Genomic DNA, 16,716 nt, shown 5'->3' with positions numbered 1-16,716 from the left:
GATAATTCCTTTTCCTTTTCTTTATTTTGAATTATGAAGATTATATTTTTAATATTATTTTGCTTTTTAAAGGTCACCCGTATAATTCCCACTCATTATCTTTGTTGCTTAAAGTTTAGCTTCCTTCATTATCCTCTCTTTCTCTCTCTCTTGAAGCTACAAGAATTTGCAGTTGAAGATAGAGAGTGAGACTGTTGATTTTTATGGTCTTGAAAGAGAAACAAGTATATATCCAGACCCACATCCCTATAGATTCAATTCTTTATATCCACATCTATAGGTTTAAATACATATATATATTCTCATATGATCATGGATGCCGGTGATGATCAGTTCCACCATCGTCCCAACTTCCCTTTCCAACTACTCGAAAAAAAAGACGACGAAGCATGTTCCTCCTCCGGAACAGGAGGAACAGGCTCCGCGTCTGGGTACCCATCCCGCCCCATATCCGCCGACACAACCACCCCTCCGTTTCGATCCAACAGTTCAAACCTCCAAATAACCACCGTGGCCGCCACGGCCACCACTTCCTCGGGCGACCCCTCGAAAAAATTAGCCCTCAAGAGAACCTCCACAAAAGACCGTCACACAAAAGTGGACGGCCGTGGGCGGCGCATACGCATGCCAGCCTTATGCGCAGCCCGCGTGTTCCAGCTCACGCGTGAGCTGGGACATAAAACAGATGGTGAAACCATCGAGTGGCTGCTTCAGCAAGCCGAACCGGCCGTGATAGCAGCCACTGGCACCGGGACAATCCCGGCTAACTTCACTTCACTCAACATCTCACTCCGGAGCTCCGGGTCCAGCATGTCCATCCCTTCGCAGCTCCGATCCAGTTACTACAACCCGAATTTCGCTCTCCCGCAAAACCGGAATCTTTTCCCAGGAATCGGGTTATCTTCAACCGAAAACAGTTCATCAAATCTATTGAATTTCGGGTCGTCTACGAGTCTTCACCAGTTACTACAAACGAAACAAGAAAACCGGGACACCTCAGTTGAGTTATCAGATCCGGAAGAGAACAACGGAAGAAAACGAAGGGTTCCGGGTGATTCGGAGTCCGAATTACCATCACCACACCAACAACCACTAGGGAACTATATGCTACAATCAAGCTCAGCAGCAAATCACGCATCAATACCACCTAACTTTTGGATGGTTGCGAATTCTAGTCAACACCAAGGAATGAGTGGTGACCCAATTTGGACTTTCCCTACTTTCAACAATACCGCGTTATACCGTGGTACTGTTTCCACTGGGTTACATTTCATGAATTTCCCAACACCCGTCGCGCTGTTGCCCAGTCAGCAAATGTCAGCTGGACTTGGTGGCAACAGCGCGACTGGAGGGTTTACAGAGGGACAACTGAGCATGCTTGCTGGGTTAAATCCTTATAGGCCGATATTTGGTCCCGGGGGTTCTGAGCAACAAGCGAGTGGGTCTCAGTCGCATCACGGAGGCGGCGATGATACAACAAGCCACCAGTCGTAAGGGATTTTGGTTTAACGTCGATGTGTAAACCTACACAAGGTTTGATTTAGTCCAATTTTTTGGAAAAAATATATCATTTTCGCCATAATTATGCTGATTTTTTTTTAAATTGTGTGATTATTTATAAGTTTTGGAGAGACAATTTTTAACAGGGTGTATTGTTGGTTTTAATCATTAGAAGTAAAAAAGAGAAGGTCCCATTTGGTATTCTTTTATGTGTTTAACAATTTAAATTATTATTATTATTATTAAAATTATTACTATTTTTTTGACTTTATTCTAAGTAATGGATTCAATAATATCTTGAAAAGGGGTGTAAGAAAACAATTCCGTTAATTTATAGTCAATTCCATGAAGTTTGAAAGTGATATTACTTAATTTTCCAATGGTGAAAATCTTCAATGACGTCATTTTCTCACATTATTTACACTCTTTAATTTAATATATACAAAGTTTTAAATATACATACGTACATTGTGAAGATATAAAATGATAATTGAGCATGTGAATAAACAATAAATAAAATACGGAATTGGTGACAATCGTCAATGTCTTGTTGTATGGGTCAAATTAAGAATTATTCTATATATTTTATTAAAGATATTTGAATTGGGGTGGGACCCAAACCTTATCAGTCCAGGTATTGGGGTCAGATTGATGGAACCCACACCCTCCTAAAATCAAAGTTACCTTTTATCAGAGCAGGGGAACAAGCTTTGATCATTCCTCCTCCTCTATATAATTCAATCCATTGCTGGCACTCACACTCACAATTGCATTAAATTATAATATACATAGTATTTATTATACTAATTAAAAAACAAAGCCCGGTCATCTGATACGCATATTGGTAAAAGGCCACCGACGCTTGTCATAGTAGCCTGTCATCAATTTTTGAGGAAACCCATCACTTGAAGGCCCACTGTAATAAAACACTAGCTTACGCATGACAGTTTCTCACGAACGAGACTCGAATCTATGACCTACCATAAAAAAGGCATGAGATTTATTGAACCAATTGGTTTGGTATAATAATATAGGAAAAAGTTAAAATACAAAGAAAGACAAAAATGAGAAGGATGAATATTATAGAGAGAGGTATTTAGGAGGTCTATTTATATTTTAGTAGATAAAAATCAACTTAAACATTAACTAATTTAATTTGTAATGTTTGACGCAAGTTAGGAGCTAAGGTTGTATTCAAATCATATTCAAATTTGAAATGCCTCATGTTTTTATACATGCCTTAAACAAAAAGTTATCGTGAACCCAAAATTAAATACAACTCAAATAATACAGTTAAAACATGACAAAATGGCAAAAGACGTCCTTTACGTTTAATCTGATTTTCATTAGACGTCCCTTAATGAAAGAAATGGCAAAAGACATAATTCATGTTTCAAATTTGTTTCATGTTACGTTCTTTGTTACTAACCCAGTTAAAATTTTTTGTTAAATCTAATCATGATGGTATTTTTGTAAATTCCCATATTTATTTAATAATTAAAACTAAAAAATAAATATATTTAAAAAAATTATAAACTCTCTCTCTCTCTCTTTATCCAAAATCACCACCACCACCACCAACTAAACAACCATCATCAGCCGCCTATTGAATGAAATTGAAGATCCAGAAAGTGATGGTGGACTTGAGAGTTTGACTTTGGATTTGCAGAATACGCTTATGGAGAAGCAGAGAGAACCTTAAAAACCAAGCTATTTGATGGGTTCACAGAATGACCAATTCCTTTGAAAAGCACAGGAGCCTCAATTTTGTACTTCCTAAAAGTACCACCACCTGTCACCGCCGCCGCCGCCACCTGTCGTGCTCGTATAACCTGAAATCCTCTGTTACGAAGCTTATAGGTTCAAGCTGTGGTGGTTGCTGTTCGTATATGGTGTGGGGTGGTGCTTGGTGGTCGTCGGTTCCACGCTGCTAGCGGGAACGGGTGATTGTTAGTTGCGGATAGGGTGAGAATTGACCTAGAGAGAGAGAGAGAGAGAGAGAGTCTAAACTGGTGGTGGCAGCGGGCATGCGGCGGTGGGCCCTGTGGAGCTTGATGAAGAGGAAGATTAGGTAGGTGATTGTGCCGACGGCGGAGATGTTGAGGAGGTACTGGATGTTGCCGTACCATGTGTGCTCGATGATATTTTCGTCGGTGTCGGAGGATGATGGTGGTGGTGAGAAGATGTTGGTGAAGGTGAAGGGTGATTGTGGTGCAAGGTTCATGGTTAGGGTTCATGGACCTTTAATCGGTTGGGGGATTCAGCGTGGCATGAAGCCAATTGTTGAAATTGAATTGAATTGAATCTAGGGTTAGGGTTTACAATGGAGATTGAAGTGGAGATGTTGGTCGGGTAGTGGTGGCAGTCGGTAACAGGTGGTGGCGGCGGTGGTCGGCAACAGGTGGTGGTGGCAGCGGTAGGTGGTGGCAGTCGGCAACAGGTGGTGGTGCTTTTGGATATTGAAAGAAGAAGGTGGGTGGTGATGGTGGATGCATATGGCAGGAGGAGAGAGAGGGGGAGTATTTGTTAGTTTTAATATAAAATAATTTATATATAAAATTACAAAAATACCCTCATGTGCAACGCACATGACCAGATTTAATAGAAAAATTTAAATGGGTTAGTGACAAAGGACATAACGTGAAACAAATTTTAAACATGAATTATGCCTTTTGCTATTTCTTTCATTAAAAGACGTCTAATGAAAATCAGGTTAAACGTAAAGGACGTCTTTTGCCATTTTGTCGTTAAAACATCGATATACGATTAAAGCCGATGACCGTTTACAAAACCGGTCTTGTATTGCCACTGAACTGCCTTCATTTGGTTTACACGGTTATTGAAAAGGTGAATCCTACTGGGAGTTTGATTATATTTTTAATTTTTATTTCTAAAATCTTATTTACTAATTGATATACATGCTTCATTTGGCTAGCGCGGCTTGGGTTTTCATAATTTTCATATTACATGCTTCATATATTGTTAACAATGCAAATTCAAACAAAAAGAAAATGAAGTTTAATATTTCGTTTAATGTAATTATTACTAGGTTAATTAATAAATTCGTTAGATAAATGTAAACATATATGATTGTTTATTTGAATGAATATAAAATTATGAATTTATGTGTAAAGATGATTTTACATAAATGGGAAAGTTAAAATACAAATAAAATTACTCTACTTGTATATATAATTGCTCTACTTGATTCTCACAATTAGCACGCTAATTTCATTTGTATATGATCCAAACCCTTACGTAAATATTATGTTTTTTTGTAATTAGAATAAATTGGATGAATAGAAAGTTATGAGAATTTCATGTTCACTGTTTAACAATTTAACGTATTTGCTAGTAATTTTATTATTAGATGTATAAGATTAGAATATCACATAATCGCTAGACGTAAAAATTTGTATGAGCAATTAAAAATATAATATTGAAAAACATTATGTTACAAAGTATAGTAAAAATCATATAGTATAATGGAAGTTATTGGTCGGAGAATATATGAAATTGCAATTTACAAAAATATATGAAAGCCATTATGTTTTATACTGTTTTGTGATGAAGCTTGAAAATTGAGAAATAACTTATCAATGTCGATTGTCTCATATGGTGAAACGACTTTTGAGTTTCTATTTTTGCTATTTAGTAACATAAATTAGTAAATTATAAATAATTAAAAATATGGGTTGCATCCATGTTATTAGTTGGCTAATTATGGTTTGACTAACAAACAAAGAAACATATTTAATTTTAATTATAGTTGAAATTACTTAATTAAATAATTATTAAAATCGGTAAGAGTCTATGTGGCATGTGTCTACATAGTTTTGTTTTAATAATATAGTAAGATAAATATGTGTACATACTTAAATTATTATATTATTTATGTTTAAAATTCGATTCAACTAACAAAACCAGTTTTATAATGATTCATATTATGAAATTATCGCCTCGCATCTAAAAGGATTTGTGTTAGAGCATTCACAACTCAACCATCAACCTCTCTCATCTTTAAAATATAAAAACAATCTTCTGTAAACACACCACATCCTATCCAAAATTTCTCTACGTCAATCCTAAATTATATATATGTTACAATAATTTTTTATATATAAAAAACAGATACCCATCATTCACCATATTATTAATTATGAGTGTATAAAAAGAGAAAAATAATAAAAAAACGTTCGTGATAAGATAAATATAAAGAATTAAATACGAAAAATATTTAAAAAATAAGAGATGAATTTAAAAAATTTTGATTTCTAAATAAATTATAGAGTTAAAGATGGTGGATGTAATGTGAACGCTTTCACGTGTCTAATATAACGTCCAAACCAAACAATCTATTTTTGAGTTATATCTAAATGTCAACTTTGTTGGGCCTTTTAAATTAATTGAAATTTATACTAAATAAATAAATAAAGTTAAGATAAGTTAATTTAAATCATTGGGCATTTTAGGAATTACAAAAGATGTTTCAATGGATGGGCGCACAAATTTTATTCTTTTGTTGTTTTCTTAATTTCATTAAAAAATAATATAACAACTTTATATAGAATTCAAAATCAAATTATGTTTCAAAGAAAAAACAGTAATGCTCCTTCTAATCAAATAAAAATCAACGTCATCACATATCTGGTTCGAATGATAGCATGGATAAGTTTGTTCAATCCACGATAAAACTCTTACGGTAACTGAGAGTTTGAGATGGACGGAAGTTAGACACTCCAACTATATGTAGTAGACGGGGAGTCAAACGTCGACGTCTAAAACATTCACTTTCCACTAATGTAACATATATATTTTTTGAAAGTATATAAATTTGTCATTTTAATGGTAGTTAATAATTTTCCTTTTTATTTTATATTCGAATAACTGTCAGGTTTATTTATGCCGGCTGGTTCTAAAACAAATGATTGCTACGGGATAAAATCATCATTAGATCCAACCGAGGGAATGATTAGAGGAAGAAAGCAAATTGGAAAAGCATATAAAGGTCCTAGATCCTAGTATCTCTTTTTACCCCTTATGGTTATATAATTTGTCAAAGTGTCATTATTTATTTGGGTAATCTTGTTAATAAGTTGAAAGCAATTTAACATTATTTTTATATTAAAGAAAACCGCAAATTGTGTGTTGTAAATTGTAATACCAACAATTTTCACATAATTCTCGTAACATTTGACGTTTTCGGTTCGATTTGTAATTGTTTTGTAACATCCCGAAATTCCAAAATGATATTAATTATATTACTTAATAATAGAGGGAAAGTTTACTCGGATTATCGGGAAATAAATAAATAGAGTAGGAGTTGGTATGGGTCGGGCTAGTATGGGTTATGGACTTGGGTTATGAAAGAAGGAAGGAGAGTCCATGGGCTTAAGCCCATGATCCCTAAATATAAATACCATTAACCACCATTTAATCCTCATTTCCATACACACACACCCAAAACACACACGACCCGAACCAAGATCCGAAGGCGAAAACCCGAGCTTGTTAGTGCTGGAACGTCGTGACGGACCAAAACAACATCAAGGCTTAACCGTGTTCGTAGTTCGACTCGTTCAAGGTACGTTTATAGTTAGAAATTGTTCGTATAGGTTCGGTTTGATTTGAAAAATGATAGATCTGAGTTTGTATGGTAAAAACGAATCCAACAAAGCTAATCTTACTGAAAATGGTTAAGATTTGATGGGTTAATCGATTGATAAAAAGAACCCGTAACTTATATGCCTAAATCGCACCCTTTAAACATCGATGTTAGGTCGATTTGATGGTTGGGGTTTGTAGGCGCTGGTCAGACGATCCCGTGGGTACCTAAATCGAGTTATTTGGTTAAGAAACGAAGGTGATTAAGGGATTTAAGAACGAACAGTAGCTGCAGACGACAACTTCGCCTGCAAGCTAAGTTCGCCTGATGACAACTTCGCCTGCAAGCTAAGTTCGCCTGATGACAACTTCGCCTAAAGCCAAGTTCGCCTGATGACAACTTCGCCTAAAGCCAAGTTCGCCTAAGGTTTAACTTCGCCTAAAGCTAAGTTCGCCTAAGGTTTAACTTCGCCTAAAGTCAAGTTCGATTAGAGAATAGATTAAAACGATAAGTAAAAGTAAGCTAATACTAGGCCACCAGATTAGATCAGGCGAGTATTGATACGTGTAACTTATACAGTCAGCCGAGCTCAGTTAAAGAAGGGATTTACAACTATCAGAGGAAGAAGCAGAGTTCAGGTGAGTTTCTAGCCCCATTCCTTGTTATGTTTTCGGGGCTGTGTGCATACTCGATGTATTGTTAATACATTTATCCTAAGTGATAAGTGTATGCCATATGTGATATATGTGATGGATATGAATGATTGCTTGTCGGTACGCGAACGATCTTCGGATATTTCGCGTACTGTCAGGTTAAAAATAAAGGTACGAATATTATATATCGAGGATGTATGAATATTACAAATGAATACTTGTCGGGGCGTGAACGATCTTCGGATATTGCACGTATTGCCAAGGATAGTAAATTCCAAGTGGTTGATAGTGTGTACGAATGTTATGATGTGACTGGTTTATTACGTAAATACCGAACTGATATGAAGTGTGATATAGGCAGGTAGAGGTAGAGTGTGTTAAAAGTGGCAAGAGTCTAACAAGGGTGTTAGTGGCATAACGTGAGCGCGTGATAGGGAAAGCCTGTACGAGCCATCGTTATTATGTGTGTATGATTGTTGATGTGACATGCTTATTATGTAAATGATATGAAGCGTGTTGTAGACAAGTAGAGGTAGAACGTGTTAGAAGTGGCAAGAGTCTAGTAAGAGTGTTAGTGGCATAACGATAGTACGTGGTAGGGTAAGCCTAACGTGCCTTCGTTATTAAAGTGGCAAAGTGGCATAACGTTTTACGTTATTAAAGTGGCAAAGTGGCATAACGTTTTACGTTATTAAAGTGGCAAAGTGGCATAACGTTATACGTTATTAAAGTGGCAAAGTGGCATAACGTTTTACGTTATTAAAGTGGCAAAGTGGCATAACGTTATACGTTATTAAAGTGGCAAAGTGGCATAACGTTTTACGTTATTAAAGTGACAAAGTGGCATAACGTTATACGTTATTAAAGTGGCAAAGTGGCATAACGTTTTACGTTATTAAAGTGGCAAAGTGGCATAACGTTTTTCGTTATTAAGTGGCAAAGTGGCATAACGTTATACGTTATTAAAGTGGCAAAGTGGCAAGGTGGTAGGTGTAAATAAGAGGCTAAGTGGTAAGTTAAGCAGGTTAGATGCGAAAGTGTGAATACACTTACCTTAAGTGGTAAGTGTATAGATGTTATACAAGTAGCTATTATGTAATGCTTGTCGGTACGTGAACGATCTTCGGATATTGCACGTATCGTCAAGGAGAGTGATTGTCAAGTGGTTGTTAGTGTGTATGTATTCTATGATGCGACTTGCTTATTATGTAAATATTGTATTGGTATAAAGAGTGCTCTAGACAAGTAGTGGTAGAGTGTGATAGAAGTGGCAGAGTCTAGTAAGAGTGTTAGTGGCATGACGATAGTACGTGGTAGGGTAAGCCTATACGTGACTTCGTTATTAAGGTGGCATCAAGTGGCATAAGTGGCTAAGCTGTAGGGGTAATTAAGAGGCTAAGCTATAGGGGTAATTAAGTGGTTAAACAGTGGCATGTTAGACAGTGGACTATGTGTCTTCGGATACGTATATATTGTATGAAGTGGTTGTATGATAAGTTGCTTGATTAACTAGAACTCACTCAGCGTAGCTGACTTTTAGTATGCACGCAGGTGAGTAGGATGAGGCAGCTCGCTTGAGGAGACACGTGGCACTGAATAAGAGGCTGGCATCAGAAGACTCAAGACGTTTAAGTTAAATGTTTCGATTATTTTGAAAGACAAAATGATGTTTTAAGACAAGACGTGTTTTGTTATGAAATGTTTTATGAAAGTTTTTATATTCCGCGAAAGTTTTAATGAACTCTGATTTGTACGAACTGTGTTTATGAGTAAATCCGACGTAAAAGTAGAGCTACCGGGTTCGGGGCCTTACATGTTTTTGTGTCACAACCCCGCCAAGGCGGAAACGTGGGAGTGCGATGAATCGTATATCACAACTTGAGCACAATGTAAGAGAAACAGGTTCCAAATCCATAAAAATAAAAAGAGTTGTGACATACGCGGGCACGAAATGTCTAGCCATGTCTTACACAAAATCCAAAAGTAAACCGAACAAAATAAAATGTTTGCGTCAAAAACATAAATGCAATCATTCCAAATCTTCCTAACAATGCATCCAATTAGAAAGCTTCCAAGCTCAAGCAGCAGAACTAAGTGTTATTACCTGAGAAAACATGCTTAGAATGTCAACTAAAAAGTTGAGTGAGTTCACGAGTTTAGTATAAAACAATTTGTTTCCAAGCAAAAGTATATTGTTTATAATGCTATATACCAATCATACACGTATATGCACATGATGTATCAAACATGAGTCCACAACTAAGCCTATTGATGCACGCCCCTAGCCAGCATGTCTTGTCACGAAACATGGGTAAAAATAGTGGACATATTCACTCAATGTGCCATAATGTGGCGTTGGCCGGCGCGACCGAGCCATGAGTGGGTTGGTCAGTCCGAATAGTACTACTCAATAATGTCCATCGGCTCTATCCGAGAATTAACTAGTTGTGTATATTAAGAGACTTTAAGGGTGACAAACAAGTCTCAAGTATCAACATTCAGAGGTTATACAATGCATAAGACATAAGCATATAAGTATGTTTCGTAGTTTCATATAAACAAGCATGTTTCTCCCCCGAAAAGGTTTGAAAATAGTAAAAGTGGGGCTTTGAACTCACCTGGTAGCGTTGATAGTTATTCCACACAAAGTAGCAAATAAGTGAAGGTCGTCCTACACGAATGCTACAACACATGCATCACGTATAAGGACTCGTTTCAAATAACCGATCAGCATGGTGTTAAGTTGTGATGTCTTAATATTGTTTAAATAGCAAGTTCGGTTATTAAAGGTATTATAGGGTTTTAGCATTATTCGTTAGTTTTTTATGATCTAATAAGCCAAACGTTTTAGAGTTAACCAAGATTTCAGAATCTGAATTTCAATTCAGATTCTGAGTTGTATTCATGAATTTTAATAACTAACCAAATCATTGAATTTGGTTATGAAAATTTTAGGGAAATAACTTATACGTTTTAGGTTTCTGGAAATATTTTTATTTTATTTTTCCTGTTTATAAATAAGCTATACTATATATAATATATAACTTATTGGCAAATTAAGACACTTAGATTTTAAGTAATTTACAAATTAAATAACGAATGTTACAACTTACATAACATGCTGAAGAGGGATAAAATAATCCTTACAAAAAATATTTAAACATAGTTAAAATATTTCTCCCTCAACTTTAATTACATTTTGTAAATTTAAGTAATAGTTACAACATTAGCCCTTTACTTTTAACCATATATTATTTTTAATTTCACACTTAACCCAACTTCCACTCACGACTTTTAAACGGTCATAATTTTTTTAGACGCTAATATTTTTTAAAAAATCCGGCTCCATAAAAACGAGAATTTTATTCTCTTTAATTTGAGTATGATATCGACTTTGTTCTTTTAGTTAAAAAAATTAACATTTACGTAGCGGTGTTTACAGTCTGGTTTTGACGGTTTTTAAATAAACAATTAGTAGCGGTTTCTTATCGTTGTAAACCAAAACAGAACCGTTTAAAAATTAAAACCAAACCTTTATCAACAGTCTGTGTTCCCGCTACATCGCGCGGGCACCCGTCTAGTTTATTAAAAATCGGGAAACACTGACAGGTCGAAACAACCATTTTACAGCGACAGTTTACGCCAAAAATCATTAAAAATTTGTACGTTTGCGCGAATCACGCAAGAGCAGTTGGAAACTTTTCTAGACTCATAATGTAACGTTACAGAGAAAAGAAACAAGTGCTTTTGACGTGTTGTGATTGAGTTATTGTAACGATTCCGGCAAATTCAGGTATACCCTAGCCGGAATATACTATTTACGTGTTATTCAATACTGAATATATGAATTATAATGTGTTTATACGAGTATATAAGATTCACAGTACGAATTATACTCGAATGAACAACTAGTCGTATCGGGATTACGATTAATCGATGAACGATTATTGAAACCCGAACGAATCAGGAATTACATTATAGACAAAATATATAATGTTAGTGATGTTTACGAAGTATTAAAGCTTCGGGACAAGTGAATTATAGCACAGAAAAAGAATGGTAAGTTTAATGGTACGTCAGTACGCTAAACGAAACCTTTAACGCCAAACCAAGCAAGAGATAATCAATCAAGCCGAAAAAGATGCGTAATCATTAATAAAATGATGTTTTAAGTCAATAAATGTCATGGTTTAAGTTTTTAAAGTTTTTAAGTCGGTTTTATGTAAATTTTATTTTAACCCGAAAAACGACCATTTTAGGCTCGTTTTAAGCCGAATTACGAGTTTAAACGAGAAACGAACTGAGCCAGATTATCCAAAACATTATCCGGATTACGAAAATCCGAATGTGTGGCCTAGAATGGATGTGTGGGCCCCACCCCACACATGACCTTGGACCGATCGGTCCTTGTACACACACATACACACTTCATTTCTTTTTTCTAACACTCCAAACTCTCAAAACTCTCTCAAACCTTCAACATTCATCCAAGTTCTTGATTTCCAACCAAGATTTAAAAGGTATAACACATGTTTTAATGCTTGAATCTTGTTTCCAACTTCATGATCTTGAGAAAAGGAGGTTTCAAATGTAAAAATGGGTGAAAACCCGAGTTGAAACCGATTCTCGCATGATCAAGTGATGTGTACAAGTTATACAAAGGATCTTGATCCAAGTAATGAGTTAAAAGAGTTTAGAACGAAATTTTACGGTTGAAATCTTGTAAAATGAGTTTCCATGTGAAAGACGGGTGAAAACCCGAGATGAAACCGACTCTTGCATGATCAAGAGATGTATACAAGTTGTACAAGGGATCTTGGTCCAAGAAATGAGTAAAAAGAGTCGAGAACGGATTTTTACGGTTAAAACCTTTGTTTTTATATCAAAACCGACACTATGAAAGAAAATGGTTTAATTGTTGGTGTAACTTGCTTGGTATGGTGTTATTGTGCTTGTAAGTGTTGTATCTAGTGGCTAGCAAAGGCTAGAAACCAAGATCTTTGCGATCTAACGCTAGAAAACACAAAGTAGTTCGGTTTTCGTGTAGTTCTATGATTTTGGACAGATTGTAGTGTGCTTAGAGTCGGGTCATGAAATTTCACAGAGATGATCTACACATGAAAATATGAGATCTGTGAATTTTTGGTAATTTTTGGATAAAGGATGAATATTTGGTGAATTTAATGCTCGGTTTTGGCCAAAAATGGTGAAAAATAGCTAAACTTCATGAAAAATTCTGAAAAATTTAAGATAAGCTTTTTATAACATATAAAAGTCACACACAAAATTTGAGCATAGTTGGAGAAGTCTAAGTGGGCTTTTCGGTAAAACGAGTTCTAGGGCTTTCTAGCTCGGTTTTTGTGAAAATGGCTTGAAAAATGAGTTTTGGGTTCTGGAAAAATTCCAGGGAGTTATGAGGATGTCAGGGATCATCCCGGAAAAATTTGGGATTTTTCTAAAGTTTTTTTGGTATTTTTGACATATTTAGTGTTTTAATGATGATTAAAAATAGATAAATAAATGTAAATATAAAAATTAAATCTGGAAAAATTTTTGTAAAATTTCTTACTGTCAAAATAAGTGTTGTGTAAAATTTCAAGACCCGAGACTAAACGAGTAATTATTTGTGCTAAAAATAACATAAAAACAAATTTCTAAAGCTTAAAACGTGTAAACCGGCAAAGTTCGCATAAGCGAGCTGACTGGTATATAAAAAAAAACCTAAAAATGGACCATTTTCATAAAACTAAGTAAATTAAGTAAAAGTGAATCATCCGAAAATAAATCGGATGATTTGAGTAATTTTACCCGATTTTACTGTTTCCGGCACCTAAATGACGGAAACGGGCCCCGCGGCCAAACGGGGTGTCCAAACCGAGCTCTAATTTCATCACTTTAACTAAAATAACAGTCAAACACCATTTTTGGGTCGGGTGTGAACAAACCCATTCTTGAAACTAAAAACGGATAACCGTGCTAGGCACGCAAATCAAGGAAAACATAAAAATGATAATTTTGACCGTCAGACTCTAAGTAATGGCACAATCTGAGTCCTTAGAAGTATCACGAGGTTAACATTGTCCCCAGATCGAGTACAGTACTGGGTTAACAATGTCCCCAGATGTACCGATTGACACGGATTTAATTTATGGGAATTATATAGTAACGACTTAGATATCATATTACAGATCCAGGCTTATAGCAGTTCATTGTATCACGTCCCGACTCACAGAAAGGTGAGTTTTCACGAGCCCCTTTTTATTGAACTGTTTTAAATATTTTCCCGGGGCGGAAAGCATGTCTCTATCCAAAGTGTTTAAGTACATGCTAATCGCATGGAAACGAATGTATTTATATAATGTTTATTGTACGGAAATCGTACGGTAATGTATTAAGATGGTAATTAACTGAGTTGCTAATATTGTAAGGCCCGAAACAGTGTTCTGGGGTAACCGAGTTCCCAGAGGCTATTAAATATGTTTCTGGGGTAACAGAGTTCCCAGAGGTTATTAAATGTGTTTCTGGGGTAACAGAGTTCCCAGGGGTATTTGAAAGTATTCTGGGGTAACAAAGTTCCCGGAGGTTAATCGTTATGTTTTGGGGTTAATAGAGTTTTCAATTGTGAACTCAGTATAATTACATCACTTACTTATGATTATTATAATGACTTGTTATGGTTTATTTAAATTAGTGAAACTCACCAACTATTCGTAGTTGACCCGTTTTCTTTACATGCTTTCTAGGTACACTCAAATTGGAATGAGTGATATGTGTTCGATGCTGTGTGCTATTTTATGGAAGTCTAGAGATTTATATTTTGCACTAAATATGTTAATGTACTATCGGTAACACTTATGTGATAACGCTTAGATGGTTATGAAACTCAGAACAATGTAATACGTTTAAATTAATGTAGTGGTGTTTTCTTTATAAACAATGCTGTTGATATCAGATGTGTCTGTTGCATCCCGTGTACGTTTCCGCTGCGGTTACGGGGTGTTACAGTTATGACTCCCAAAAAACAGATCAGTGAACGAGTCCTGAACTCAGCTTTGATATATGTTTTTGTATGACCAGTTTGACCGACCTAAACTTAACAAAAAATCATGAAACTTAGTTTTCTGAAAACTAGACTCTGAGTACATCAGTTTGGACTCAAAAATCGATTGATTTGGTTTAGTATTCATCGAGTTATGCCTCCATTTAAAACGGGTTTGCAAACTGCCTGCAAGCTGTTCGTAGCAGTTTGCAAGCGGTTCGCAGCAGTTTGCATGAACTGTTCGGTTCTAATTAGCATTTAATCGATCAATATAGTTTAGATCCGTGTTTTAACATATTATTATCATTAGATTTTTGATTCTTAAGTTTTTAAGTTGTGCATTAAGTCTGTAAAAAAACAAGAACTGTGCGTAAAAGATTATACCGAGGACGGTTTGAACGGTATACGGTAATGACGATGTTTCTTGTTTCCTTCCACGAAAATATTGCAGCTTCTTGGATCTTTTCAGAGACGTATGAGCACATATTAGTTGGATTTAAGTCTGATAAAAGATTAAATAATTACAAAAGAAGTTAATTCGATTGTTACCTTGCTTGAAAGTTTGATGGAGATGTGTGTATGGAAAGGAATTCAGGTTGGGCTAGATTTCTCTTGATGATGTCGATGGAATAGGGTGATGGGTAAATAAGGATGGTTAAAATAGGTTAGGGATAAGTAGGCTTAAAACAAGATTTGAAATTGGCTTATTTGATAAGTTTGAGTTAGGGTTTGACACTAGATAGATTTAGGATTAGGATGATTTAAAAATTAAGATATATATTCATATATCATATATTATTTAAGTATTCAGAAGATGAAAGAATTCATTATATATATATATATATATGGGTTAGATCAAATACAAACAAAAATATTGTACAAAACGTATGAACCGAAGGATTTGCAAATTTTGGCTGTGGCATTTTTGTAATTAAATGGTCTACTCTCTTTCATCCTCCTGCTTCAAACATATTGATCAATTAAAGCTTTCAATGCAACAGATCAAATATAAACCACCTGACCGATAAGTTGTAAATACCAAATCAATCGGTCAACTGAAATACATAATCAGTCTATCAATTAAAGAACCAATTTCATGAACAAAAGTTCACTACAAAGACAAATTGAGGCTTGCAAATTGTACTAATCCATCAATTACACTTGTGAATTGAACTAATTAAGCAACTAAAGCTTTTGCAAATGAAATTGATTGATGATTTAAAGCTTGTAACTGAGAATTTTTAAAACAACAAAAAATTCAAAATACAGAGTATAATAGTTGCTGGTTACTACACTTTAAATGTTTTCAAATGATATTTAGAGTAATTATTTTCTTAAACAGAGTAATTATATAATTGGATATTATAACCTAAACATATAACTAGAGTTTGTCATAAGTAGAGTAATTATGTTACTGGTATTGTGAGTAAACATAACAGTAGAGTAATTTTCAATTTTAAATAGCGTAATTTTATCTTATAAGTATGGTAATTTTCAAAATCAAGTAGTATAATTTTATTACAAATAGAGTAATTTTCAATTTTAAGTAGTATATTTTATATTATAAGTAGAGTAATTTTCAATTTTAAGTAATGTTTATTACAAGTAGAGTAATAAACATTTATAAGTAGAGTAATTATGTTATCGATATTGTGAGTAAACATAACACTTAAGTAATTTTCAATTTTAAGTAGCGTAATTTTATATTATAAGTATAGTAATTTTCATTATCAAGTAGTGTAATTTTATTACAAATAAAGTAATTTTCAATTACAAGTAGTGTAGTTTTATATTATAAGTAGAGTAATTTTCAATTTCAAGTAATGTAATTTTATATTACAAGTAGAGTAATAAACATTTATAAGTAGAGTAATTTGTGAAACAGGGGGTTCTATTGGTACCTTAATGGTTCGTTCTTC

The 16,716-nt window shown here is 34.8% G+C and overlaps 1 protein-coding gene across 1 annotated transcript; it reads left to right on the top strand.

The window, feature by feature from the left end:
* The first annotated feature begins 267 nt into the window (after positions 1–267).
* Positions 268–1,518, top strand: LOC143586782 (transcription factor TCP15-like). Its single transcript, XM_077068259.1, has one exon. It carries the CDS (start codon positions 307–309, stop codon positions 1,492–1,494), a length of 1,188 nt encoding a protein of 395 aa, XP_076924374.1. The 5' UTR covers positions 268–306; the 3' UTR covers positions 1,495–1,518.
* Positions 1,519–16,716: the final 15,198 nt, after the last annotated feature.

The sequence above is a fragment of the Bidens hawaiensis genome, unplaced genomic scaffold (assembly GCF_021521415.1).
Source record: "Bidens hawaiensis isolate Kalapana, Puna unplaced genomic scaffold, B.hawaiensis_p1.1 tig00034981_1, whole genome shotgun sequence".
In the NCBI taxonomy this organism is placed as follows: Eukaryota; Viridiplantae; Streptophyta; class Magnoliopsida; order Asterales; family Asteraceae; genus Bidens; species Bidens hawaiensis.
Note: the sequence above shows the minus strand (reverse complement) of the source record. Positions and strands in the feature narration are given on the sequence as shown.